This window comes from Mustela nigripes, chromosome X, assembly GCF_022355385.1.
Source record: "Mustela nigripes isolate SB6536 chromosome X, MUSNIG.SB6536, whole genome shotgun sequence".
Taxonomy (NCBI): Eukaryota; Metazoa; Chordata; class Mammalia; order Carnivora; family Mustelidae; genus Mustela; species Mustela nigripes.
The window spans coordinates 1,143,978-1,169,448 of NC_081575.1; the positions used below are offsets into that span (position 1 = coordinate 1,143,978).

Here is a 25,471-nt window from a genome sequence, read left to right on the forward strand (position 1 = left end):
GCCCCAGCGCGGGATGCGCGCGCACCTCCCGCGCCCTGGCTCCGCCCCGCCCGCGGGGCAAGGGGCCGCTGAGGCCCCACCCACGCGCCTCGCCTGAGGCCGGTCAGCTCAGCCCAGGCCCCCGCCCCCGCCGCTTAAATGAGGCGGCGGGGAGCAGCCTCCGGAAACGGCCGGGCACTCGGAGGCTGGGAGCGCGGCGTTCGACGGCGGCGAGGCGCAGGTAACGTAGTGGCTAGGCGCCGCGCCAGCCGCGTAGCGTGCTGTGCCGCGAGGCCGTTTGATTTGCCAGGCTTGGGAGCGGGGCAAAATCGAGAGGGTGTAACTGGTCCCAGTGTCCCCTGCGTCCCTCCGTTGGACCCCCCGAGGAGACCGGGACCCCGAGAGGGGCGGCGACTCGCCGGCGTCTCCCGGCCTGCGCTCCGTACTCGGCACCTGCTCTAACGTGCTCCATCCAGCTCCTTGAGTTTGCGCTGGCGTCTGGGGAGAGGTGGCTTGGGCAGATTGTGCCGTGCTCCAGCAGCCTGACTTGGTCTTGCCGAGCTGAGGCTCTAGCTGGGATCCCCTAGTAATCCTGTGAAATAAAGCCGCTTGGACACTCTGCTGGGAGCCCAGAGCCTGCACTTTTCTAAGCCTCCAACCGTCCTGTTTCCCTGCCATTCAGGGAAGCATTTCAATAAGCAGGCATCTTGGGGTGAGACCCCAAAGGACCCCAGCAGAAAATGGCCAACTTCCCCACGCTCTGTTGTTCTCCTGCTTTGTCAACGAGCCTTTCTTTAACCAGAGAGCATCATGGCAGAGCAGGTGGCCCTGAGCCGGACCCAGGTGTGCGGGATCCTGCGTGAAGAGCTGTACCAAGGCAATGCCTTCCATCAATCTGATACACACATCTTCATCATCATGGGTGCATCGGTGAGTCTCCCCCAGGCTTGGAGGGTGACATTGCCTCGGGTCCCTACCTCCTGGGTGCCCAGGCTTTCCCAGCCCACTCTGGAGGCCCCAGGGCCTCTGCTCAATTGCCACTCCCATCCCAGTGCCACCCAGTATGCGCCCAGTCTGTGTGCAGGAGACTTTAGAGACTCTCTCGTTGGACTTCTTCCTCCGCAGGGCAAACTATGGACAGGACAGGCTGTTCACTCTGTATCTCTTTCACACCTGTTTCTGGCTTGGTAGGTGTCACACAGTGAGTTGCAAAGGCATGTTCTGAGGCCCAAGCTTCACCTTCTCTGTCGGTACCACAGATTCCCTGGGAACAAACACTCGCCCTTCCTTTGAGTACCGTGTCATTACCCTGGCTCCCAAAGCCCGCAGAGAAGCTATGACCTGTCCCACCCCATCCTATTGTTCAGCCTGTGGAACTGACACTTTGTTCTAGAAGATCAAACGGTAGAAGCCAAGGCACAGGTATAGCACACAGACCACACGTGATGTGGGGACAGGAGAGGGAGGGCAGTCCTAGTGCAGCTCTTCGTCTTCACCTTCAGCATGAGCAGGACCCTGCTAACCATCCTGTGGCCCTTTCTGCCCATAACCTGTCGTATAAGCTTAGGCAAGAATTCCCCCAGAACTATCAAGCTCTTGGTGAAGTGGACATTATTTCTCTGCGCCATCCACGTCACGGTCCCCTTAGCTCTGGCAGAACCTGCTTCCTAGTTCATGTTCATAAGGTGTGCTCTGTAGACAGAGCCTGTGCCCACCAACTTTGGTGATTCCAAGGAGAACTCCGCAAAGGAGAGCAGGAGGCAGCAGGTGGTGCTGGCTGTGAGATGGGGCTCTGCCAGAGAGCCAGAGGGAGGGAAGGAAGGTAGGCCATCGCCAGCCAGCACTATCTCCTGATTCTGTAACACCTACAGTAGGGGGACATAGGGACATGGGCTGGAGGGGAGCAGCCTTCGTCTCTACCCTGGCCCCAGTGTGTGCTCCTCTAACCCTAACCTGTGTTGGCCACGAGCTCTCACAGCTGGGAGTCTGACCATTAGGTCCAAGAAACAGGTTGGAGGAGAAAGTTACTCAGGATTATGCCTCTTCCTTCCCCCACCCCCATACCAGGCTGCCCTGGGAAGCTCCACCAGAGGGTCCCAGGCCACAAAAATGGTCTAGGACTCTGGGCTGTCAGCTCCTAAGATGCTTTGTTGAGAACACCCAAGCTCGCCACAGGACTGGCCAGCGGCCCTCCTCCTCTGCACCTCAGTGTTTCTGCAGAGCAAATGGGGGCTTTTGAAACCAATGTCAAGGGACCTCAGGCTGAGCTTATTCTCTGAGTGGTCAGTGCCTCTGCCTGTGGCCGGCTCGATGTTGAGCAACTTTCCCTTGCAACTGGTAGGGTTCCCCTTTGCTCTCCTCTGCTCTGAGAGTGACAGCCAGACCCTTCCAGAGCAGAAGTGGGAAGTGGGGGGATCCCCCTGTCCAGAATCATCCACTCAAGGGGATTGGAACCAGGTGGGTGGGCCTGCCGTGCTCGGGCAGCGTCTAGAACAGCTCCCACCATCCAGCCTCCGGTGTCCACTCCCTGCTTAGAAGAGGTAGGCAGAGTGGTGCTGAGGGCGCACTCTCCCAGACCTGCTCTTCTGGGAAACCCACAAGTTCACTGCTCATTCATCCAACAAATAGCAACCAAGTGCCTTCTCTACAGTACAGTGAGTGCCGGCCCCACCTTCCCCATGTGATCTGTGTGCTGGGGGGAAGGGACCCAAGGGGAGTTCCTAGCCCAATCAGAGCTTCTAGTGGCACATGTGACCAAAAACACCAGTGGGCCCTTGTGTCCCCCACCACCTCCAGCATACAGGTCCCAGGCAGAGCCAGGGTCAGGGAACATTCCACACAGCAGAGCAGACGCAGAGCCCCCAGTGGCAAAGGCCCCAGAGCAGGCTGGGCCCACATGGCCGTCCCCTGCCCTTCCTCATTCCTCCTCTGCTTACCCAAGCCTCACGCTCCCGCCCAGCTTCCTTCCTGAGAGCGTCCTGATGCTGGCTCGCAGTTACCCAATAGGCTTTGAGCTGCTCTCTGTTCCTCCCATGTGGCCACTTGCCCCCCTTTCCAGGACTCCCACCCCCAGCCAGGAAGGGAGTGGAGATACTTAATGTCCCTGTCTGGAAAGCTCTGGAATGAAAGAAACCAGTTTTTCCTTATAGACCAGAGCTGGGGAGAGGGGAGCCTTGGGCCTGGCACATCATGTCCTCCCCCACCTGATAGAACCTTGGACAGGCTGGAGGCCTCCCCCGCCACAGGGGATGGAGAAAGGAGTGGGGGGAGAACAGGACAGGGAGTCTGCGTGGGCACTGCCGGCTCACTGCAGGCTTCTCAGCAAGGCCCTCACCTCTCTGGACCTCAGTCTCCCCACCTGGTCCATAAAGACCATGGACTTGATGGCTGTTCAGGCCTCGTCCCAATGTCTGCCTAGGTAATGGGTTGCCTGAGAGTCCTGGCTCCTCTGTCTTTTGGGGACGTTTCTGGGTTGCTTTTGCCCCTTGGGTCGATAAGATTCTTGCTGCGTCATGATGACCTTGGCACTTCCCCCAAAGGCCTGATGATTCATGAACCCCAGGGTGGAGGAGGGAACTTACCTCAACAGCCCCTAGGTTCTTTCTCCCCAGTTCCCAGGAGAGAGCTGGGCTGCAGCCAGGGCCCGGGCTCCACTCCAAGAGCCCAGGCACATCCTTGACCCAGGTGACCCTTGGGGGCCGGGATGGCCCACCCCTCCAGGCCTCCAGCTGGCGGCTGGCCTCTGAGGGACTGGGCTGCCTACTCTGCCCTCGGATCCTCACAGAGATGTCGACAGTGTTTGGGGGCTTATAAAACTAGAAGCTGTGGTCAGACTAGGTGGCAACAGGCAGGCGGTGACCCAAGTCCCTTTGCCCCAGCTGGGACAGATGCTGGTAGCTGGTGAGCTTAAGAGGTCTTCCTTCTTCTGCTAAAGTCCCCACATGTCCCCACATGTCCCCACATGTCCCCAGGCAGCTCTTTCCCCACTGCTGTGCCCTCAGACGGAAATAAGGGGGTTGGGAAAGATTCGCATTTCTCCAAGAGACCCTGTAATCGCCCCCCCCCCCCGTATGCTGAGGTTTGGTCCGTGTCTTCCCATGTTCACTCTTGCGAAGGAGTCTACTCTAGGCCAGTGGGGAGGGCTGACCAGCTCACCTCCCGTGCCGGGTAGCCACCAGCAGGAACCCCTACCACCGTCCTGGGTCGTACCTCACTTGGCCCTTGGACGACTTGGAGCCCAGCAGGCCTCTGGGCGCCGGGGCTGAGCTGAAGGAGGCAAGCAGGTTCTGTCGGTAGCTAATCCCAAGGGAAGCCGCAGGAACAAACAGCTTGGGGTGCTGGGCGTCGTGACTCAGCAGACAGCAGGCTTGTCCGCTGCCACCAGTCTGCTGCCCGCAGCCTGTCCTGAGTCTTCCCAGCCCACTGGAGTTTGATCATAAGCAAACATGACCTGAGCAGAGTCTCCCTCCAGCCCTGCTGGTGGGAGAAGCCAGAGGCGGCCACTGACTGTCTGCTGTAGTGGGGTCCCTGGGCGGGGGGTTGGAGTTGGACCAGGAAGCACCAGTGAGAGCAGCTGCAGGAAGGTGGCCGTGACGACAGGGACCTGCTGCAGACTGCTGGGGAGATCGGTTGTGGACAGTGAGCAGATGTGAGCAGCGGTGCCCACACAGCCAACCCTGGTTTGGGAACCACCTGTTTTAGGAGTTGGGGATCCTGGTGGAGCCCAGAGAGGACCAGGAAACACTTGTCACTGTGGGCTTGGTGCTCATGAAAGGCTGGGCCCACACGCACACCCTCACCTGAAACCCTGGGGGAACGGCAGGCCGCCCCAGGAGCCTTGGTGGAGCAAAGGCCAGGAGGAAACTCGAGCATTTGAGGCACAGGGCTCCCCTGAGCCCTGCACCTGCCCCCCCCGCCCCCGAGAAGGGACTTCCCACTCGGGGCTCCCTGCGGGCACTCCTAAAGCTCTCCCAGGGGTGGGGGCAGGGGGTTGAACCATGGTGGTCCTGCTTTGGTTCTGGCCATGGGGCTTCCCGTTTGCAGGTCCAAGAGTTCATAGAAATGAGCTTATCCAGTGGTTACATGGCTTCTCAAAGGCAGTTTTGCATTGAATATTCAGGTCCTTATCCCCAGAGTCCACTTTTCTGCCTACAGCCAGTCCAGCCTGCCCCAGCCTGCCTTACTGTCTCGGCACTGATCGGCAGTGCCCGGAGCATCATGGGTTCGCAGCCCAGGCCCGTCCCACACCCTGATCACAGGGCGGGCAGATGGAAGGGTGCATGCCCCGCTGGTCCGCGGGAGCCTGTGGCCATTCCTGCCTCTGCCTCTCTCACCTGGACTGGAGAGTTCCTTTGCTCACAGAACTGAAGCATATTGACGTGGCTCAGGGACCGAACTGGTATGCTTTCTAGGGCGTCCTCTTTGGAATTTCTGGGATCTGCCATCTTGTTGCTTGAAGTTGCCGTGTGCTCACACCTTTCTGTTGTGGAAAACTTCACACATCGGCAAAGTTGGTGCCGTAGGGCCACGAGGGGCGCCTGGGTGGCTCAAGTCGGGTGAGCGTCCGACTTCTGGTTTCAGCTCAGGTCGTGATCTCACGGTTGAGAGATCCAGCCCTGTGTCAGACTCTGCTGAGTGTGGAGCCTGGTGGGGTTCTCTCCCTCCCCCTGCCTACGTGTTTCACTCTCTCTCCAAAAAAAAAAAAAAGGCGCAACAAATGGCCATGGTCCATTGCCCAGTTCCCATGATAATTTGCCTCTTTTTTTTAAAAAAAAATATTTTATTTATTTATTTGACAGAGCACAGGGAGAATGGCAAGTAGAAGAAGAAGCACGCTCCCCACCAAGCAAGGAGCCCGATGCAGGGTTTGATCCCAGGACCCTGGGATCATGACCTAAGCCAAAGGCAGACACTTAACTGACTGAGCCCCCCAGGCGTACTGAAATTCTGTCTTCCTTCACCCACTCCCCACTCTTTGCTCAACAATTGTTTTTCAGGGTTTGGTTTTTTTTGGACAAAGTTGAAATGCACTGAAATGCACCAATCTCAATGGTGCAGTAGGTTGCACAAGTTTATCACAATATAGGACTCTGTTGGGCACCTGGGTGGCACAGACAGTGAGGCGTCTGACTTGGTTTCAGCTCAGGTCATGATCTCAGGGTCCTGGAATCGAGCCCCACATTGGACTCCACACTCAGCATGGAGTCTGTTTGAGATTCTCTTTCTCCCACCCCCTTTGCCCCTCCCACTTGTGCTGTGTGTGTGTGTGTGTGTGTGTGTGTGTCTGTCTCTCTCTCAAATAAATCAATATTTTTTTTAAGAATGTATAGGGCTGGGCGCGTGGGTGGCTCAGTCATTAAGTGTCTGCCTTTGGCTCAGGTCATGATCCTGGGATCTTGGAATTGAGCCCCGCATCGGGCTCCCTGCTCAGCGGGGAGCCTGCTTCCCCCTCACCCTCTCCCCCTGCTTGTGTTCCGTCTCTCGCTGTCGTCTCTGTCAAATAAATAAAATTTTTTTAACAAAAGAACGTATAGGGCCTTTCTCTCCATCTCTCACTTGAGCATCTGGGCTGTGTCTCCATTTCTCTGATACTTGGTGTTGCCGGCCTTCCGGCTTACAGCCGTCCCAACGACCGGGAAACAGCCGCGAGGGGCTTCACTTGCCTTTTCCCTTCAACTGATGATCTTGGGTACTTTCTCGTGTGTTTGTTAGAATCTAATCAGTTTTCCATGGGGCCGTCTTCTTACTTTGGTGCATGAGCGGGTTATATATTCTGGTTATAGAGTCAGGGTCTGCCCCAGAATGGAGTTCCCTGTTTCTGCAATTTTGGTGGAATTCTTGGAATTTTTTTTTTTAAAGATTTTATTTATTTATCAGAGAGAGAGTGGGAGAGAGCGAGCACAGGCAGACAGAATGGCAGGCAGAGGCAGAGGGAGAAGCAGGCTCCCCGCTGAGCAAGGAGCCCGATGTGGGACTCGATCCCAGGACGCTGGGATCATGACCTGAGCCGAAGGCAGCTGCTTAACCAACTGAGCCACCCAGGCGTCCCGAATTCTTGGAATTTTTAAAAAGTTGTGTTTTTATTCGTCTTTGGCAAACACCAGGTTTTGGCTTTCTTAATATTTTCTTTGGGTTTATTTTCTGGTTTTGTTTTTGTTTTGTTTTTTAAGATTTTATTTATTTATTTATTTGAGAGAGAGAGCATGAGCATGGGGAGTAGCAGAGGGAGAAGCAGACTCCCCACCGAGCAGGGAGCCCTACACGGGGCTTGATCCGAGGACCCCGGGATCATGACCTGAGCTGAAGGCCCATGCTTCACCAACCAAGCCACTCGGGCGCCCCTATTTTCTGTTTTAGTAACGTTTATTTTTCATTATTCCCTGCCTTGTAATTTGTTTGGCTTTAAAGTTGGCTTTAAAGTTCTACTCCTTTGTCTGACTTCGTAAATCAGTCCCTGAGCTCATTAGGCCTGAGCTAAAGCGGCATCTCACGCCATAGGTCATGCCCTTTGGTTCGAGAGCTCTCAGGCATCTTCGTTAGCCTGTGCACGGTTCAGAAGCCGGCGTTTGGCCTGGGTGTGGCTTCGCCTGCTCACCCTGTGACCAGAGATTGTGATCTGAGTGGTACGTGTGGTCACAGGGCAGGTGGCCTGGTCGCGGTGCCTCCTGCGGCTGAGTGGTGACCCTGAGCCAGCGTCCGGACTGAAGGGGAGGAGACCATCTAGGTCATGCCCCCAGCCCCCAGCTTCTCCTAACCACGCCTGTTCCCTCCGCCCCAGGGCGACCTGGCCAAGAAGAAGATCTACCCCACCATCTGGTAAGCATGTCCCCGCACTGTCCCCACCGTCCCCAGCCCTACCTGCCCTCCCTGCCCTGGCCCCAGCAATGCCGTGCCCTCAGGTGGTTGTTCCGGGACGGCCTTCTGCCTGAAGACACCTTCATCGTGGGCTACGCCCGCTCCCGCCTCACAGTGGCCGACATCCGGAAACAGAGCGAGCCCTTCTTCAAAGTGAGTGGCTTCTGGGGGTCTCCAGGAGGGACAGTGCCCCTCCTGCCTGGAGCGCTCCTCTCCTTTGCCTTCCCCACAGCAGCCGTGCCGCCCAGCCGCACCACTGCACAGGGCAAGGTGCGGGGAGCCCGCCGGCATGGGAGCCCTGTTTCCAACTCCCCTCTGACCTCGACCCTGCTGCGCCTCCCATACACGCCCCCTGGGGGCCCAGAGCCCAAAAAGTGTCTTCACCCCGAAAGTCTTACACATCTGCCTTTCCCCAACACACCATGGTTTGGTGCCTTGACTTTGGAGAGAGCCAGGTCTCAGCCTCCCGAAATCTGACTTCATGTCAGGGCCTGGGGTCGCCAGAGGTGACTGCTGGGCCCCATCCCATGTGGTGGTGTGCTGCCTCGGCCTCCCCTGTAAGTATGTAAAACTGACAACAAGGGGGTGAAGCCGGTGTGGTGCTCAAATGACTTTGAGTTCTGAGGGAGCGCACCAGTATGAGTAGGGGAGGGCCGGGCAGGGGCCAGTGTCCCTGTGTCAATCTTTCTCAGGCCACACCAGAGGAGAAGCCCAAGCTGGAGGAGTTCTTTGCACGCAACTCTTATGTGGCTGGCCAGTATGACGACGCGGCCTCCTACGAGCGCCTCAACAGCCATGTGAATGCTCTCCACCAGGGGCCACAGGCCAACCGCCTCTTTTACCTGGCCTTGCCGCCCACGGTGTACGAGGCGGTCACCAAGCACATCCACGAGACCTGCATGAGCCAGACGTAAGGCTTGTCTTTTCCCTGCCTCTTAGGTGTGCCCTGTCCTGGTGTGGCCGGGCCTGGTGGTTGTCCGAGAGTCCCTGGGGCAAGCTAGTCCACCGAGTTGGAAAAGGATGGTGACCCCTGTTTGTTCTCTACTGGAGTTAGCTCTTGAAAGACGAGAATAGGGCATGAACACAGGGGTTTTGTAATAGCGTTTGCCAGAAATGCTACCGCGCTTCTTGCCTTGGAAACCCTCCCAAGGGCTCTCCTGGCCCATCTTGCCAGAAATCAGCTTTCCCTCGCCGCTGTTCCTGCGACGACCACAAGGTGGCGGTGTTGCTCCACGAAACTGCCGCCCGTCTGTTTTCTGGTGTTTTTGTGCTTCTCGCGGTCCCCTTGGTGATCACGAGGTGGCGGTGTTGCTCCGCAAGAATTTTGCTTTGTGGCGCCCTGGCCTCTGCCAGTCCGTCTTGTCCCTCAAACCTGCAGTCGTCTCTTTCATTTCGTTTTGGTTTTGAACGCAGAGTGGTACATCAGCTCTCCAAGGGGACTAGCCAAGAAAGGGGCGTTCTTCCATTTTAAAATCTGTGGAGGCAGCTGTGCCCTTGACATCCCCCTGCTCCCCCACCAGCTCCCGGGCTAGTCCTGACAGAGACCCAGCCCAGCCCCACCCCCACCCCACCCCCGGGGCTGGAAGGGAACAGGACCCTGGAGCACTCGTCCCAGCGAGCAGCCGCAGCCGGCTGGGTGGGAGGGCTTCTGAGGAAGTCTTCGGTGTAGCGGTGTAGCATGGAGGGCGTGGTGGACAGGAGGTGTCCTCTGGTCTGGGGACTCTGTGCTAGCAGAGCTCTGCCGGCCAGCTGAGCATGAAGACGGGGAGGGAAGCTTCTGCCTCTCCTGGAGGACGGAGACCTTGGGGGAGATGAGGTGCCAGCCCTTGCTGTCGAGGAAGGGTGCAGGGTGACAGTGACACAGCTCTGGGCTCCCGCAGAGGCTGGAACCGTGTCATTGTGGAGAAGCCCTTCGGGAGGGACCTGCAGAGCTCCGACAGGCTGTCCAACCATATCTCCTCCTTGTTCCGTGAGGACCAGATCTACCGCATCGACCACTATCTGGGCAAGGAGATGGTCCAGAACCTCATGGTGCTGAGGTGGGGCCTGGCCTGGGCGACGGGGTGGGGACGGATCCTGGGTATGGGGTGGGCACTCGTGGGGCCCCACCCATCCTGCTGTTGCACCCCGAGTACAGCAGCGCACTCCACACTGCCCCCGCTGCAGGTTTGCCAACAGGATCTTTGGCCCCATTTGGAACCGGGACAACATAGCCTGCGTCATTCTCACGTTCAAGGAGCCCTTTGGCACCGAGGGCCGCGGGGGCTACTTCGACGAATTCGGGATCATCCGGTGAGCGTGTGTCTCCCCTTCAGCACAGGCAAGGGGTGCGATCTTGCTGTTCTACGGGGTCACCACTCCCTGTTCTTGGTGGCTCCTCCTCCCCCAAGATTGAGATTCACGAGTGGGTGACAGTCAGCGTCAGCTGCAAAGGGGGGTGTCCCTATCTCTTTCCTTGCCTGAGGGGACCTCCACGGGAACTGCGCCTCCCTCCGCAGGGACGTGATGCAGAACCACCTGCTGCAGATGCTGTGTCTCGTGGCCATGGAGAAGCCAGCCTCCACTGACTCGGACGATGTCCGGGACGAGAAGGTGCCCTGAGGCGTCCCCTTCTGCCCCCCCGCCCCCCCCCCCCCCCCCCCCCCCCCCCGCCGCCAGGACTGCAGGGGGCTCTTCTGTCTCCCGGGCTCACCCACTGCCTCTCCTTCTGGAGAAAAGGAGGGCGGGTCTGGGTGGTCCCAGGGAGCCCTCGGATGGGAGGGCCACGGCCACGGGCTCTGCATGGTGAGCCATGCAGACGACGTGTGTCCCCCCCCCCCCCGTGTGTGCTGGCTGGTCACCCCGCCGGAAAGCCCGCTGTGCGTGGTGCCCCAGCTGCCGCACGTCTGCCGCCCTCGCCCAAGTAGCCGCTCTCTCCCGGCTCGCTCCCAGGTCAAGGTGTTGAAGTGTATCTCCGAGGTGCAGGCGGACAACGTGGTCCTGGGCCAGTACGTGGGGAACCCCAGCGGAGAGGGGGAGTCCACGAAAGGCTACCTGGACGACCCCACGGTGCCGCGCGGGTCCACCACTGCCACCTTCGCGGCCGTCGCGCTCTATGTGGAGAACGAGAGGTGGGACGGTAGGTGCCCCCGAACCCCGGGTGCGGCCCCCGCGCCCCGCTGCGCCCTCTCCTGCCTGACGCCGCTGCGCCCCGCACAGGGGTGCCCTTCGTCCTGCGCTGCGGCAAGGCACTGAACGAGCGCAAGGCCGAGGTGCGGCTACAGTTCCGCGACGTGGCCGGCGACATCTTCCGGCAGCAGTGCAAGCGCAATGAGCTGGTGATCCGTGTGCAGCCCAACGAGGCCGTGTACACCAAGATGATGACCAAGAAGCCCGGCATGTTCTTCAACCCCGAGGAGTCTGAGCTCGACCTGACCTACGGCAACAGATACAAGGTGGGCGCCTGGCCCCGGGCGGTGGGGGGGTGGGGAGGGGGGCGGTGCAGGCTCGGGCGCCACAGCACAAAGCCTCCCCCCACAGAACGTGAAGCTCCCCGATGCCTACGAGCGCCTCATCCTGGACGTCTTCTGCGGGAACCAGATGCACTTCGTGCGCAGGTGAGGGGCGCCCCTGGGCCCCGGGCGCACACCGGGTCAGGGCTGGGCTCCAAGCGGCAGGGCCGCGGCCCCGTGTCCCCGCCAGCACCCCCAGAGCTGTGCGGTGTCCCCTCAGTGACGAGCTCCGGGAAGCCTGGCGGATCTTCACGCCGCTGCTGCACAAGATCGAGCACGAGAGGCTCCAGCCCATCCCTTACCTTTACGGCAGGTAAGGGGCCGGGCGGGGGGCCTGGGGGGGGGGGCAGGGACGGCTCGCAGGGGCCCAGGGCGCCCTCACAGCTCCCCTCTGCCTGTCACTCTCCCAGCCGAGGCCCCGCGGAGGCAGATGATCTGATGAAGAGAGTGGGCTTCCAGTACGAGGGCACCTACAAGTGGGTGAACCCCCACAAGCTCTGAGCCCTGAGCCCCAGGTCCCCACCCCACCCATCTCGGCCCCGTCTTTGGTCCTCCCACTTGCCCGTCACCCCAGCCTCGCATCGGGAGTGCTCCAGGGCCACAGGCCTCGGCCTCACATTCCCGGCCCCGGCCAGCCCGGGCCCAGTACATTCCGCCACTAGCAAAGCGCTCGAGACTCGCGCTGTGACCGTCTCTAGCTGCCACTGGCCCTTCCTGAGCCAGCCTCTGTCCACTGGCCTGAGCCTCCACAGAAGGAAGTAGAGTGGTTTTCGCATCTGTCCTGGGCTCCTCCACCCAGGGCAGGGGGAAGGATGTCAGAGGGGGGCAGGCATCTGTGGGCCAGGGGCCAACCGCACACTCCTGCTGGCTGTGAGCGAGGTCCTCGGAACTGAGGGGACGGGCTCAAGCGTTTTCACACCAGTCTCAGTGCCACTCGACATTCCTGGTCACCCGCTGGAAGGGACCTCCGTGCTGCCCTGCAGCCCCCGGTGTCTCGGGCCTCCTGGATGCCCCTCTGCCCTCCCCCCACCCAGCACTCCCCAACTCTGCACTCCATGGCCCGCCCACTCACCACTGGAAAAGCAGAAACAGCCAGCCCCTGCCATTAAATCCACAAACACACCCGCCTGCTCCCTGCTTGTTTCCTTCTGACCCTGTTACCCTGCAGGGGGGCGCCTGGGCCAGCCCGGCCCACCAAGGGCCCATGGCTGCCTGAATCCCACCACCCGGTTCTCATCAGCCACGTCTCTCCCCAGCGCGGGTTTGGCAGTCCAGGCCTAACCCTGAGCCCACATCTAGTCGTGACTGAGCCCTGCTCCCCGAGGGCCCCCCCCCGCGCACACTCACCTGTGCTCCTCCCTCAGTCGTCCTCCGCAGGATTTTGTCACCAGGCCATGGAGGTCGGGCCACATTCACTCCGCCGCACTTGCTGCCCACATGGGCCTCCTCTGCCTTGACCTTGTCCCCACCACAGTGAGGACTCATCCCAGAATCGCTGAGGGCCTTTACACGCCAATCCATGGAGGCAAGAAGTGTTTAGGAAAGAGAGGCAGTGGGCTCTTGTGACTGACCCTGGATGCCAGGGCGGGGGGGAGGGGGCATAGCTGCGACCAGGCGCACGGGCCCGGGAGGGGAAGCCTAAGACTGTGTCCTCCCATGGCTCCCGAGGCCAGAAGTGGGAAATCCGGGTGTGGCTGGGCCAGGCTCCCTCTGAAGATTCTAGGGACCCACCTTGCCTCTTCCCACTGTGGCGGCATCCTGGACCTTCCGTGGCTGGCAGACAGATCACTCAGTGTCTGCACCCAACTCTACGTTCTGCCCTGTGTGGTTGTGTGTCTCTTGGTTCCTCTTAGGACAGCAGTCCTATCAGATTAGGGGCCGTTCTCTTCCGGGACCTCCATCTGACTTAACCTTGATTACCTCTGTAAACAGTCCCCTTTCCAAATAAGGCCACGTTCCAGGGATCCCGGCGGTTGCGGGGGGGGGGGGGGGGGTGCTTGTCCCAGTACACTCCCATGTGCCCCCCTCCCCCACAGCCCTACTCAACAATAGTGCAGCACCAGGGCCCGGGGCTCTGGGAGGTGCAGCCAGCCTAGAACGAAAGGACAGAATGATCAGATGGCAGCACATTTTATGGAGGGAACAAGTGGTCCAGAAAATCACTCAGGGTGGCGGGGGAGAGTGGGGAGGCTCCGCTCCCTGAGAGGAGGAGACTTAGCCCAGGGCTCCGTGGTTGTCAGGGCTCAGCCCCTCTCTCCCCACTCCTGTTGGGGAAGCAATTAGCTGGAGAGCCTGGTGAGGGCGAGGGAGACGGGCGCAGTCTGACGGAGTGCTGGCTGGTGGGGGGGGGGGGGAGCCAAGGCTCCCACGTGGGAGCCATACGTAGATAAAAAGCTACTGGCAGGCTGGCTTGTTCCGCTCCATAAGCCAGGGGAATGTGTCGCCCCTGTACGCGAGCGGCCCTCCTGGATGCTATCTGCACTCTCCCCATCCCCTCCTGTGACCAGGACAGGTGGTACACTCAGATGAGGTAAGGAGGGAGGTCACTGAGGTCACCAAACAGGGAAGGTGGGAACTCTGTGGGGTTAGGACAAATCACATACCCCTAAGTGGTGACTTTCCTCAGTGGGCTCTGGACCTCAAGATCCACCCCAGCTCAGGTCCATGCAGAGCAGCCAAGAAGACTCCATGTGGACAGGATTGGAGGCCAGGCTCCACCCTGTGGGCAATGGCCTTGGTCCTTCCTGGTGCCTGGGACCTCCTGGAGAGGGGGTGGTGGCAAAGGCCTCCGCAGGAGCTAGAGGGGGCCAGCCTAGGGACTTGCAGGTTCCGCTGTAGCCCTCTGGCTCCCACGGAGCTGCCAAGGGTCTTGCCCTTGACTGCAGAGCAACCTCATGCCTGATGAGCTGGGGTGACCAAAGGAATGGGGCAGCGGGAGTCCCTGAAGATGTGACCACGCTTTCCCCCCGCTCACCACCAGAGGGCGCTGTGCTGCCTACTCTAAGTTCTCAGCCATCCTGGAACCTCACTAATCCCCAAAACACAGACTTCAGCATAACTTCAAGCCCTTGGAGGTCGGGAGCCGTCAAATAAATGAAGATGAGGGAGTCGGTCCGGACCCTGGGAGGGTCCTCAAGCTCAGAGTCCTCTGCAGAGACCCACAGACATTCCTAGACTTTTGGTGACCCCGGAGAGCGGTGTTCTGGGGATTGTCCTCTTGGGTCCCCAGGCTCCCTGGGGGACCTGCTGGCATGGCATCACCAGGGAGGATTCCCCTGGGAATGTGGGAGGATCCACATAAGGGGAGCAGCGGGAGTCTAAAGTAGAAGAGGGACGTAACTCCTCTGGGGCCCCCAACACATGATGACCAGGTATGTGTGCAGAGAGTGGTGTGACAGGCAGAAGGGTCCAGATGAGGGCACCCCAGATCTGAGCACCACACCAGGGCATACACGTAAGGGCCCTGGTGGTGATAGTCAACTGTCACCTGACCCCTGGGTGACTGAGGAAGAGAGAGGGACCTGATGACAGTCACCTGTCAGCTCTAGGAACCTGCAATGGGGAAGACAGAGAAGTCCCAACTGAGGGCATTAAGCTGTCACCTCAGCTCCCATTGCCATCTGACACAGAACTTGGGCCTTGCTGAACTAAGACAAGTGTCCCCTCAGTCCTGGGGGTCTATAACGGGGAAGAGAGATGACAGACACGGTGAGGAGACCCATCTGTCACCTTACGTCCATGTGCTTACATGGGATGGATGGCAGCAGCCGCAGGTGAGAACAGCCAGCAGTCCCCTCAGCTCCGGGTGACTGTGCTGAGTCCCCGTCCCACTCAGGGCATGCTGCTGAGCCTCAGGTGGAGCAGCAAGGGACTGGTGAGGTCGTTCAGCTGTTAGCTCGGATCTGGGTTCCCACCCGGAGACCGAGCGCGAGCCCCGACACACGCGTGAGCAGCGCTGCGGGGTCCTCAAGCCTGGGACCGCATTCCGGTGCACGGTCAGACCTGAACCCTTGGCTTGAAGGGAGGAGGAGGCACTGAGGAGAGACATGAGAGCCTGGATGAGGACAAATCTTGCCGCCTGTTTTGGAGACTGGACTGAGGGGCTACTGAGGACATTTTGCTGTCCCTTAAGCTGTTGGTTATTAAAGACAGGCGGAGGCAGGAAGGACTGCGTGGGAGAAATCAGTTGTCGCCTGAGGTCTGGTCGCCTCATGTAGAGGGGAGGCGAGAGGTCCCAGGCGATGGGACCTTAGCTGGTCCCCATCCGCTGTTAACTCTGCTTCGGTGTCTACTGAGAGAAGCAGGTGACAGAACCGTTGAGGACATACACTGGCAGCTCAGCTACCGGGACTACACGGGCACAGGTAGGGACGCCTGGAGGACAGGTTCTGTGTCCCCTCACGGCCCGTGCCCGCACGGGGGTGGGCGGAGACGTGAGGGCCGGGGACGTGCAGGCGGCTACGCGCTGCCGGTCCTGGCCGCAAACCAGTCCGCGAGCGGAGCTGGGAGTCGCGCGAGGCTGCCGCGCAGGCCCGACGGCCTGGAGCGGATCCCGTGTCTTGCTGGGTAGCTGTGGGGACGGCGGTTGTGCGGTTGTGCCTCTGGCCCCTCAGGGGGACTCATTAAAGCAGCCTCTCCGAGACTCCTGCCCTGGGCAAGATGTAAACACGGTCGTCTCCGAACTACCGAGTGGCCGGGTGCTCCGGACCTGGCGGGCACAGTGAGAGCGCGGGCAGCAGGAGCTCCCTCTGCCCGGCGTCGGCGCCTGCAAGCCTTATGGGAGAGACGGTGCACCTGGGGTTCGGAAAGACTTGTGAGAGTTTGACGGGTGGTCGGCATTAGCTCGGATCCCAAGTTCCATGAGAAGGCAAAGAAAAAAAAGCTAAGCGCGGACTGCAGCAGCAGGGCTGGGAACTGATTTCCTCCCACCGAGACGGTACTGGATCCTAGCCCGAGCTGTCGCTGCCTGGCGCTACAAGCTTTCTCTGTTTGGGATTCTTCACTGGGGAAGGTTTCCGCAGGCGCGATGGGCGGGTCAGGGCACGCCGCGTTCCTGGGCTCTGCTGCCGCCGGGGCGCTGCCCTCCAGAGAGCAAGGCGGGCCCGCCCGATGGCGGGTGCTGCTCTCCCGGCGATGCGTGACGGGGCCCCGTGCTGGGCCGAGTGCTGCGGCCTTTCCCGCGGGAGGGGAGGGGAGAGGAGAGGAGAGGAGAGGAGAGGGCGGGAGCGAGTCCTCCGTACGTGGACGTGCTTCCGTCTGGAAAACAGAGCGGGAGGGAAGGCGTCACTCTGGCCTCGACCTGCTCACCTTCTCCGTTTTCCCGTGGACTCTTCTATGTCTCCAGCTTTCTAAAGACACACATGTCAATTTTCCAAAAAGATTTTATTTATTTATTTGACAGAGAGAGATCACAAGCAGGCAGAGAGGCAGGCAGAGAGAGAGGAGGAAGCAGGCTCCCCGCTGAGCAGAGAGCCCGATGCGGGACTCGATCCCAGGACCCCGAGATCATGACCTGAGCCGAAGGCAGCGGCTTAACCCACTGAGCCACTCAGGCGCCCCCCCCCCCAACAATTTCTAATTACACCCCTAGATACGGTCGCTTCATCCAGGCTTCAGAAATCCGACCACAGGCCAGGAGCTCAACCCCAGCCCTCGAAGCAGGCATCTCCCACTTTGGAGGAGCCCGAGGAGGGATTTCTGCCGCGGAGCGGAAGTAGGATCCCGCCCACACCACCCTGCTCCTCCCGTGCTGATGCCGGGGGCGGGACCAGAGAACACTCAGGGGCGGGACCGGAGCGGAGACCCCTCCCACCCCGGCCAAAACGCCTGCTGGAGGCGGGCCTATGGGCGGGACCCGCGGACCTGGGAGCAGGGACTCCACAGTCTTCTACCCTTGACCGCGCGGCGGCAGGGCGGGAGCGGATGGCAGGGGTGGTGCCTGCGGGCTGTGGCCCCGCCCCGGGCCGCCATTGCCGTGCCGGTCCGCGGAGCTGCGCACCTCTCTCGCTGCCCGTCGCGGAGCACAGCCGGGCAGCTGGCCTGACCGGACTGCCGCCCACGCCAGCTTGTATCTCCCCCACGGCCAGGCAAGTCTACACCAGCCTAGCCCGTGTCGTCCGTGTCCCCCAGCCTTGGAGGTTGGGGGACGGCCTGAGTTCAGGGCCTCCCACGAAGGAGGCCCATGTCCGGGAGAACCACCTTTTCTTCGCGGCCCCAGAGGCTCCCGTGGGCACGATCGTGAGCTGACGGGTTCCAGAGGACTCTCCTGTCCTGGCAGTGCTTCTCTCCGCGTGCTCTACGAGCCTCACCAGCTCGTTGGACGAGCAAGCCGGTGCACCGATCACGTCTTCCCAGCAGCAGGGGCCAAGCCCAGGGCCATCCTTGAGTTCCACCCAAACCTGCTCTTCTGCTGTATTGCTCCCACAGCGCACGGTCCCCAAGCAGTGCTCCTGCCGGCAGCCCCAACCAAGCGGGAGAAGTGGACATGAGATTGGCAGGTGGGTGGCTTCCACAGTGAATGGGAGGTAGTTGGAAAAGGGACCAGACTGGAGGCTCAGGTGTCCGGAGGTCTGTGTCTGGAGGAGCCCGGGTGGACAGATGAATGTGGTTTTGTAAATGGAGGGCCCTACACAAACACCCATTCTGTGACCTCGAGTAAATCCTTTCACCTCCCAGGAAGTTAAGAGCTGTGAAATGAGGATCAGGGAAGTCGATTTCTCCCAACGCGGGTAACTGAGTAACCGCTGTCCGAAAAGACGAGTTGTGGGAGAGGCTGCAGGGAGCATGGCGGCTAGGGACGGGGGACGGGGTGCAGTCGCGGAGGGGCGTGGTCTTAGAGTGGAAATTGACTGGAGCAGCGATGGGGCTGGATAAGAACCGGTGGCAAACCTGCCCTAGGCCCACCCGACAGCAAGACAGGTGGCTTGGCTGGGGGAGGAACAGATGAGAGTGGGTGATGCCGAGCAGAACTCAAGAACTGGAATTCAGGGCTGCTTGTAAATGTATCCCACTAGAGCCGCTGCTTAGGAACTGGCTGGGAGGGTGTGGCCTCAAGATCCTCGAGGGCTGGAGCAAAAAAATACTGCTTTGTAGGTAAATTGGGGGCCAGGAGGTGAGGGCACCTCTCCGGAGAGTAGACCGTAGGCAGAGAAAACAGCCTTGGCCAGAAGCTGGGTGTGGCCAGCAGTTCAGGGGATAGGAGAGGGCAATCTAAGGGAGGTGGGGGGTTCAGATGTGCTGCCACAGAAGCCACTGAAGTGTTTCCAGCATGAGGACCCAGGCGGTCAACTGAGAGGTCAGGAACATTGGGGCTGACAGGTGACCCAGGGAGTTTACCCCAAGAAGATCATATATAACCTTGGCCACAAGCTGTTTTGGTGGGCTGATGGAGACAAGGCCACACCGGAGTAGGTTGGAAGAGAGTGGATGGTGACACTGGGGAAGAGGAAGGGAGGGGAGAGAGGTCAGTGGCTGGTTAGGGATGTGATTTGACGGTCTCTCCTGTGCTGTCTTACGATGGGAGGTGTTGCAGGTCAAGGAGAAAGAGCGGATAACGATTCTCGGGAGGAGAGCTCAGGTCCAGCTCCACAGCAGCTGCAGGAACTGGTCTTTGGAAGGAGCAGGGACCCTCTCCTTCATCATGACGGGACAAAAAGAGAACAGGACGGGTGGGATGTGAATATGTTGGTGGCCACCAAGACATAAAGTTTGGGGACTCCTGAGGGAGGCTGGCAGCCTCTGGAGCGGTCATGTCTGCTCCATACGTGCCACAGAGGACCAAGCTGAGAGGACCAAGCTTCCACCTACAGGAGCTCGAGTCCCCCTCCCAGGCCTCGTGGATGGCAGCAGGCCCCCACCTTCTGGTCCTCTGCTCAATTCTTCCAAGTGGCAGGAAGATGCAGTCCTGAGAGGCCCCAGGTTAGGCTTAGGGTGGCCTTACCCTGTCTGTCCTGCCTCTAGGCCCCCTCCGCATTGTGGCCCTGGTTGTCACCGTGGGCCTTACGTGGATCGTGGTCAGCATCCTCCTGGGTGGGCCTGGCAGTGGCTTTCCTCGCATCCAGCAGCTCTTCACCAGTAAGTGTGGGACGCCTCCTCGCTCTGCAGTGGCTGCCACTCGGAGGCCGTGGGGGGCACTCTGGGCCTGGGGGCAGAGGCTCGGGGGTGGGGATGTCTCTTTTTGCCAGGCCCCATCTAGCTGCCCTCGGGTCATCTCCCCCTATCACCCAGTTGCTCTCGTCTCTGCCAGTTAAAACCCTGGGCCCTGTTGGAGTCAGCAGAGTCTGAGCGAGGGGCAGGGGGACCCCTCCAGACATTGGGAAAACAGCCTGGCTGCTCCCTGTGGGCTCTCCCCAGGCCTCTGGAATGGGGAGGGGGCGCTGGGTGTTGTTTACAGTGCCATTGACCCTTTTCCTGGAGCCATGCGGGGTGGGGGGGTTGTTGAGTCTGGCTTAGCCCCTGAGCCTGACCAGCCCCCCATCTCAAGTCCATGGTACAGGGCCAGGACCAGGATGCCCTGCTGCCAGCCCCTGGAGGCCTCCACCCTAACACAAGCAACTTTCTCTCCCCACAGGCCCAGAGAACTCAGGGACCGCAGGTAAGGCTACTGTCACCTCCCCAGTCCTCCCAGCTCTCAGCTCCGCCTGCCTCAAGACTTCCGGAGTCTCTGTTCTCCCTGCACGCCCCTCCCCCCCAAACTAGCCACCACAGCCCACCGCAACTGTTTGGCAGCTGCAGACCTAGAAAACCAGTTACCTGCTTCCAGAATATACTGGTGAGACAAGCCTAGGATAGATCTTTCCATTTCAAAAGGGAGAAACTGGAAGGAATAAGGGGGTCACCAGTCCCAGCAAGTCTGAAACCCAGCAGGGCAAATGCTGTCAGGATTCAAGGCCTGAGAGGCCTCCTCTGAGGCCCAATGCTCTGTCCTCTGGCCCCACTGGAGCTGGTGGGGGAGCAGGGTACGCTCCTGGGGAGGCAGTCCTACCCTCTGGGCCTGTGCTGACTCTGCCCTCTACAGCCGCTGCTCCGCCCTCAGAGCCACCCTTGTGCCTTCTGTCCTTTCTCTGTCCTTTTCAGCCCAGGATGGCAGGGTTTCTCCTGGTATGAAATTTTCGAAAACCTTCTTGGTGTCTTGTGCGATTCATGAGACTCTAAGGTGTGAGACAGGAGGGCCCTGCAGACCTCTTCTGGGTAATCCCACCTCGATTCCTGACTTTGGGGACAGGACCAAGTAGAACCGCGAGTCACGCGCCTCTGCTCGTTAGCGATCGGTCCTGCGACCACACCAGCGCACTTAGACTGAGTCTTTTCCCGGTTCTCACATTCTGGTTCCTTTGTGCTTAACGATTCTCGTTCCGGTTTATCTTTCTCTCCTCACATCTTTCTGCAAGCATCAAGGAGAAACCGGGCTGTGTTTGGAAATCTCAGCTCGGTATTCCCAGTTCAGTGTCTACAAGTTCTCCTCTCCTCAGACATCAGAACCAGACTGGGCCAAGTTCTTTACCACTTTATGATGAGGCCTGCCTTTCCTCCAGTGCCCAGTAACACGTTCCCATTTCCACCCAAGACCACAGTCCATGGCCACCCCACACCGGCCACAGCCACGACAAGCTCCCCGCGCCGTTCACCCTAGGCTCACACAGGAAGCACCCTGAACATCCATATTTCTGTCGGCACTCCCACGAGACCATCTAGGCCTGGTCTAGCTGCTCCCCGGGTTTTTTTTTTTTTTAAGATTTTATTTATTTGACAGACAGAGATCACAAGTAGGCAGAGGCAGGCAGAGAGAGAGAGAGGAGGAAGCAGACTCCCCGCTGAGCGGAGAGGCCGATGCGGGGTTTGATCCCAGGACCCTGTGATCATGACCTGAGCCAAAGGCAGAGCTTAACCCACTGAGCCGCCCAGGCGCCCCAGCTCCACAGACTTCTACAGCCTCCCTTCGCAACCCAGTTCCACGGCCAGCACCCCACCCCCTGCCTCCAGTGTCCCTGGGCCTCTGGACTCAAATGCCATGAACTGGACACTTGTCCTTGGACTTAGGCTTAACTAACTAACCCAACCCCACAATGAGCTCATTTTAACCCACCAGGCCTTCAGTGAGCCTGTTTCCAAATAGGGTTATATTCAAAGATGGCGGGAGTTAGGACATCTTTTGCGGTTTAACCTGTAACACAGCCCCTCCTCTGGTCCTCCCACTTCTGCCCAAGGGAGGGAGTCAGGTGCTTTCCTCACCGCCACTTCCCTGAGTCACTTTCCCAGCTGCTCCCTCCTCCCCTACCTGTGCTCCTTCCCTGCAAGGCCACAGCCAAGGCCAGCCCTCCTACCTCTTTTCTCCCACCGGTGGCATAAAGGCCTCCCTAAGATCCCTGTCACCTTGCCCTGAGGCCAGCCCCAGCAGGACACAGAGTGTCTGTGTAAGTGTCCCTGGCCTTGGCCTGAGCCATGTCCTCTCTATCCCCTGTTGGTCCCCTGTTCTGTGGCCACTCATTCCTCCCTGTGGGCTGGTCCTGACCTTCCTGTCTCAGATCTCAGGTGATCCCAGGGCCAAGCCCATGGGTCACTCCTGCTGTTCATGCTCAGAGCCACGAGCCAGGAAGTACAAGTGTGGCCTGCCCCAGCCATGCCCCGAGGAGCACCTAGCCTTCCGCATGGTCAGTGGGGCTGCCAATGTCATCGGACCGAAGATCTGCCTCGAAAATAAGATGTGAGCTCCTCGGGGTGGCCGGTGGGGGGACGGGAGACCGGAAGCTGGATCTGTGAAGGACGGTGGAGCCAACGTGCCATCTGAGGGCTCTGCCCCCCACCCCGGTAGGCTCATGAGCAGTGTCCAGGACAACGTGGGCCGTGGACTGAACGTCGCCCTGGTGAATGGTGAGTCCTTGTGATGTGGGGTCAGAGTTGCTACCAGAGAAGCAGGGCCATGCCATGGCTTGCCCCCCTCCTTCCGCGTGCCCTCCCCATGAGGAGGCATCTGGACATTCGCCTCGGCCCTCTCCTCCCCGCCCGCCCCTCTGGGAATTCCCAGGGAGGCCTAGGCAGGGGTTCATGTTCATGCAATCTGAAGGTTCCACAGAAGAAGTGACCCAGTAAGCAAAGCACAGTAGCAGTAAAGAACCAGAAGTTTCCAGGAAGCTGGAGGGGACACAGGGGGTGTGAAAGAAAGCTTCCAGAAGGTTTGCACCCAGTGGCCAGGGCCATGTCCTTAGCCTCGTTCAAGGGGGGCTGCGGTGGTCGGGTGGAGCTGCCCGGCAGCTCGAGCAGCAGGACCCCCTTCCCTCCCTGTCACCGCAGGGGTCAGCGGCGAGCTCATCGAGGCCCGGGCCTTTGACATGTGGGCAGGAGGTGAGTCGCCATGTATCGCCAGATCGCTGACATGCCACCCTCTGCCCATGGCTGTGGCTCCTTGGGTTCGGAAAAGGCAGGGACAGGGACAGGTGTACACTCATCGGGGTTGCTATACCAGTTTGTCCCTGCACTCCCACGGCGACCCTTCATGGGTGTGTCCCTGGCCTGATCCCTTCTTTTAGTCTCTTTATTTGGAGAGCGGGGGCTGGTGGGGGTGGGCACCCCGTGCTGCCCGATGCTCCGTGTTTCATGGGACCTGTCACCCCAGATGTCAACGACCTGCTGAAGTTTATTCGGCCGCTGCATGAAGGCACCCTGGTATTTGTGGCATCCTACGACGACCCAGCCACCAAGTAAGTGACTGCCAAGGCTGGCCTCAGCCTCACGCTGCCACGGTGACCAATTAAGGCTCTTCCTTGTGTGTGGCAGGATGAATGAAGAGACCAGGAAGCTTTTCAGCGATCTGGGCAGCAGGAACGTGAAGGATCTGGCTTTTCGGGATAGCTGGGTGTTTGTGGGGGCCAAGGGCGTGCAGAACAAGAGCCCCTTCGAGCAGGTATTTCCCACCCCTCTGCCTCCAGCCCACCAGCGTGCCTCAGCCCTCACCTCAGACCCCCCCCCCCCCGAATCGGCCGTCTGCACAGGGAAAGCTTTCATGATTAGGAAATCTTTCTCCCAGACGCCTTCCAGATGCTCAGTGCTGTCTCCTCCTGCTACGACCCAGTGCCCCAATTCACCCCACCCTGCCCCTTGTTAAGGGACCCGCCATGTCCCCCAGACCCACCATGTCAAGCCCCTTGCGAGGGGCTGGGAAGGCCCAGGCACCATCCTCCTCTTTGGGAGGCTCCTCTTTGGCCGGTGGAAAGCCTCAGCGCCCCCCAGCCCGGCCCCACCCCCACCCCCACCCCCACGCACAGCCAGACGAGACAAATAGGCTGTACTCATGGTTTCTGGAAGGCTCTGGCTGCCACAAAAGAGATGAAATGTTCCCTCTGGCTTTGTTCTTCCTGAAGCTTCCAGCAGCTCGTTGCGGGTCAGGTGAGGGCGGAACGGACATCGCGTTCCCTCCTCGCCTTCCCGGGCGTGCGGCGCCCACACTCCCCCTGTGGGGTCAGGAGAGGCCTGTGCAGCGCTTGCCCTGCTGCAGATGGCGGGATCGGGCCGCGGGGACGGACGGCAGGGGGCGGGGGTGCCCTGAGCGCGCGCGGTTGGCCGCCGCCAGCGCGGAGCGACCGAAGCTCCGGCGTCCCGTCCGCCCGAGGGCTCAGGCCGGGCTTCCCCCCCCCCCCCCCCGCAGCACGTGAAGAACAGCAAGCACACCAACAAGTACGAAGGCTGGCCCGAGGCGCTGGAGATGGAGGGCTGCATCCCGAGGAGGACCACGGCCCGCTAGCCGGGCCGGCCGCAGGACCAGCCCAGGGAGGCCGCGTGCGCCCGGCCGGGAGGAGGCGCCGCGGCGGGCCCGAGGCCAGACGAGCGCGCTCTGGCCCCGCACGTCGGGGCTCCGAGGCGGTGCCCCGGGGCAGAGGGGGCCGGGGGGGGGGGGGGGGGGGCGGGCGCGGGGGGGGGGGGCGGGGGGGGGGGCGCTGGGGTCCCGGAGCCGCTCGCCGCCTCTCGGGCCAATCCGAATTCCGGTGTGACGCCTTCCGAGGGGCCACGCCTGCTGGCACTTCTGGAGCCGGCGGCCTCCGGCCTCGCCCTGCGCGGGAACGGCCCCTGGGGAGCGGGGCTGGCGGGGCGCTGCGGGGGCCTTGTGACGGCCATCAGGGGGCCGGCCTGCGGGACGCGCTCTTAATAAACGAGTAGCCCCCAGTGGTATCAAGTGCGTTCATGTGCCGGGGGCCAGGGCGGACCCGCTCCCACAGCCTCCATAGACAACGCTAGCTTCCGGGGCTCCTGCCCCTGACACGCAGCTCGCCGCTGGCATTCCCGCAACCCTGCCCAGGCGAGAGCATTCTGCCACCTACTCCTTCCCACACCCCAAGGCCGCTACAGACAGGGATGAGAATTAAAAACAGGCAGGTGCCTCCCCACTGCCCACACCCTCCCTCAGGAGCTTGTGTTGACCTGCGTCACTTTACTTTGAATGTCTTTGAGATCAGGGCTTCAAAGCCCAAGTTGTGAGCTATTTGGCTTTTTTTTTTTTTTAAGATTTTTATTTATTTATTTGACAAATCAGAAGTAGAGAGGCAGGCAGAGAGAGAGGAGGAAACAGGCTCCCCGCTGAGCAGAGAGCCCGATGCGGGACTTGATCCCAGGACCCTGAGACCATGACCTGAGCCGAAGGCAGAGGCTTTAACCCACTGAGCCACCCAGGTGCCCCTATTCATCATTTCTTAAACATTACGGTTCTGTTTCCCTTCATTGAGTGAGAATCAGCAAGAAACTATAAGGAGGGGGCGCCTGGGTGGCTCAGTGGGTAAAGCTGCTGCCTTCAGCTCAGGTCATGATCCCAGGGTCCTGGGATCGAGCCCCGCATCGGGCTGTCCGCTCAGCAGGGAGCCTGCTTCCTCTTCTCTCTCTCTGCCTGCCTCTCTGCCTACTTGTGATCTCTGTCAAATAAATAAATAAAATCTTAAAAAAAAAAAAAGAAACTATAAGGAGTATTGCTGGAACGGCACATCCAGGAGCAAAGAAGCGGTCTGAACTCAGAAACAGGAAAAAAGGCAGTTTGAACTTCCTAGATCTGGGGAAACCAGGAGCCAGCCAAGCGACCTCAATGGGGCAGGGGCGCAGGACTTCATGAGTACTGCTCTGGAGACAGGCTTCCCGAGCCTTCACCTTTTAAGAGTTCACTGCAGCCA

The 25,471-nt window shown here is 60.1% G+C and overlaps 1 protein-coding gene across 5 annotated transcripts in view; it reads left to right on the forward strand.

Moving 5' to 3' along the window:
• The window catches only part of G6PD (glucose-6-phosphate dehydrogenase), a 24,758-nt gene extending 584 nt beyond the window's left edge, over window positions 1-24,174 (forward strand). The window contains exons 1-21 of one of the 5 annotated variants that reach the window (XM_059384872.1): window positions 21-220; window positions 782-909; window positions 7,757-7,794; window positions 7,878-7,986; window positions 8,526-8,743; window positions 9,714-9,872; window positions 10,000-10,125; window positions 10,332-10,425; window positions 10,765-10,951; window positions 11,032-11,267; window positions 11,353-11,429; window positions 11,545-11,637; window positions 17,751-17,821; window positions 19,284-19,397; window positions 19,894-19,917; window positions 21,903-22,026; window positions 22,135-22,193; window positions 22,614-22,664; window positions 22,936-23,020; window positions 23,097-23,223; window positions 23,965-24,163. In XM_059384872.1, the coding sequence (XP_059240855.1) occupies window positions 139-220; window positions 782-909; window positions 7,757-7,794; window positions 7,878-7,986; window positions 8,526-8,743; window positions 9,714-9,872; window positions 10,000-10,125; window positions 10,332-10,425; window positions 10,765-10,951; window positions 11,032-11,267; window positions 11,353-11,429; window positions 11,545-11,637; window positions 17,751-17,821; window positions 19,284-19,397; window positions 19,894-19,917; window positions 21,903-22,026; window positions 22,135-22,193; window positions 22,614-22,664; window positions 22,936-23,020; window positions 23,097-23,223; window positions 23,965-24,060 (2,298 nt within the window). In that variant the 5' untranslated portion in view covers window positions 21-138 and the 3' untranslated portion in view covers window positions 24,061-24,163. Of the gene's footprint in view, window positions 1-20; window positions 221-781; window positions 910-7,756; window positions 7,795-7,877; window positions 7,987-8,525; window positions 8,744-9,713; window positions 9,873-9,999; window positions 10,126-10,331; window positions 10,426-10,764; window positions 10,952-11,031; window positions 11,268-11,352; window positions 11,430-11,544; window positions 11,638-11,734; window positions 12,447-17,226; window positions 17,411-17,750; window positions 17,822-19,283; window positions 19,398-19,893; window positions 19,918-21,847; window positions 22,027-22,134; window positions 22,194-22,613; window positions 22,665-22,935; window positions 23,021-23,096; window positions 23,224-23,964 lie in introns of those variants that run through there. The other 4 variants (XM_059384873.1, XM_059384874.1, XM_059384875.1 and 1 more) reach the window with 4 other exon arrangements.
• The last annotated feature ends 1,297 nt before the right edge of the window (window positions 24,175-25,471 follow it).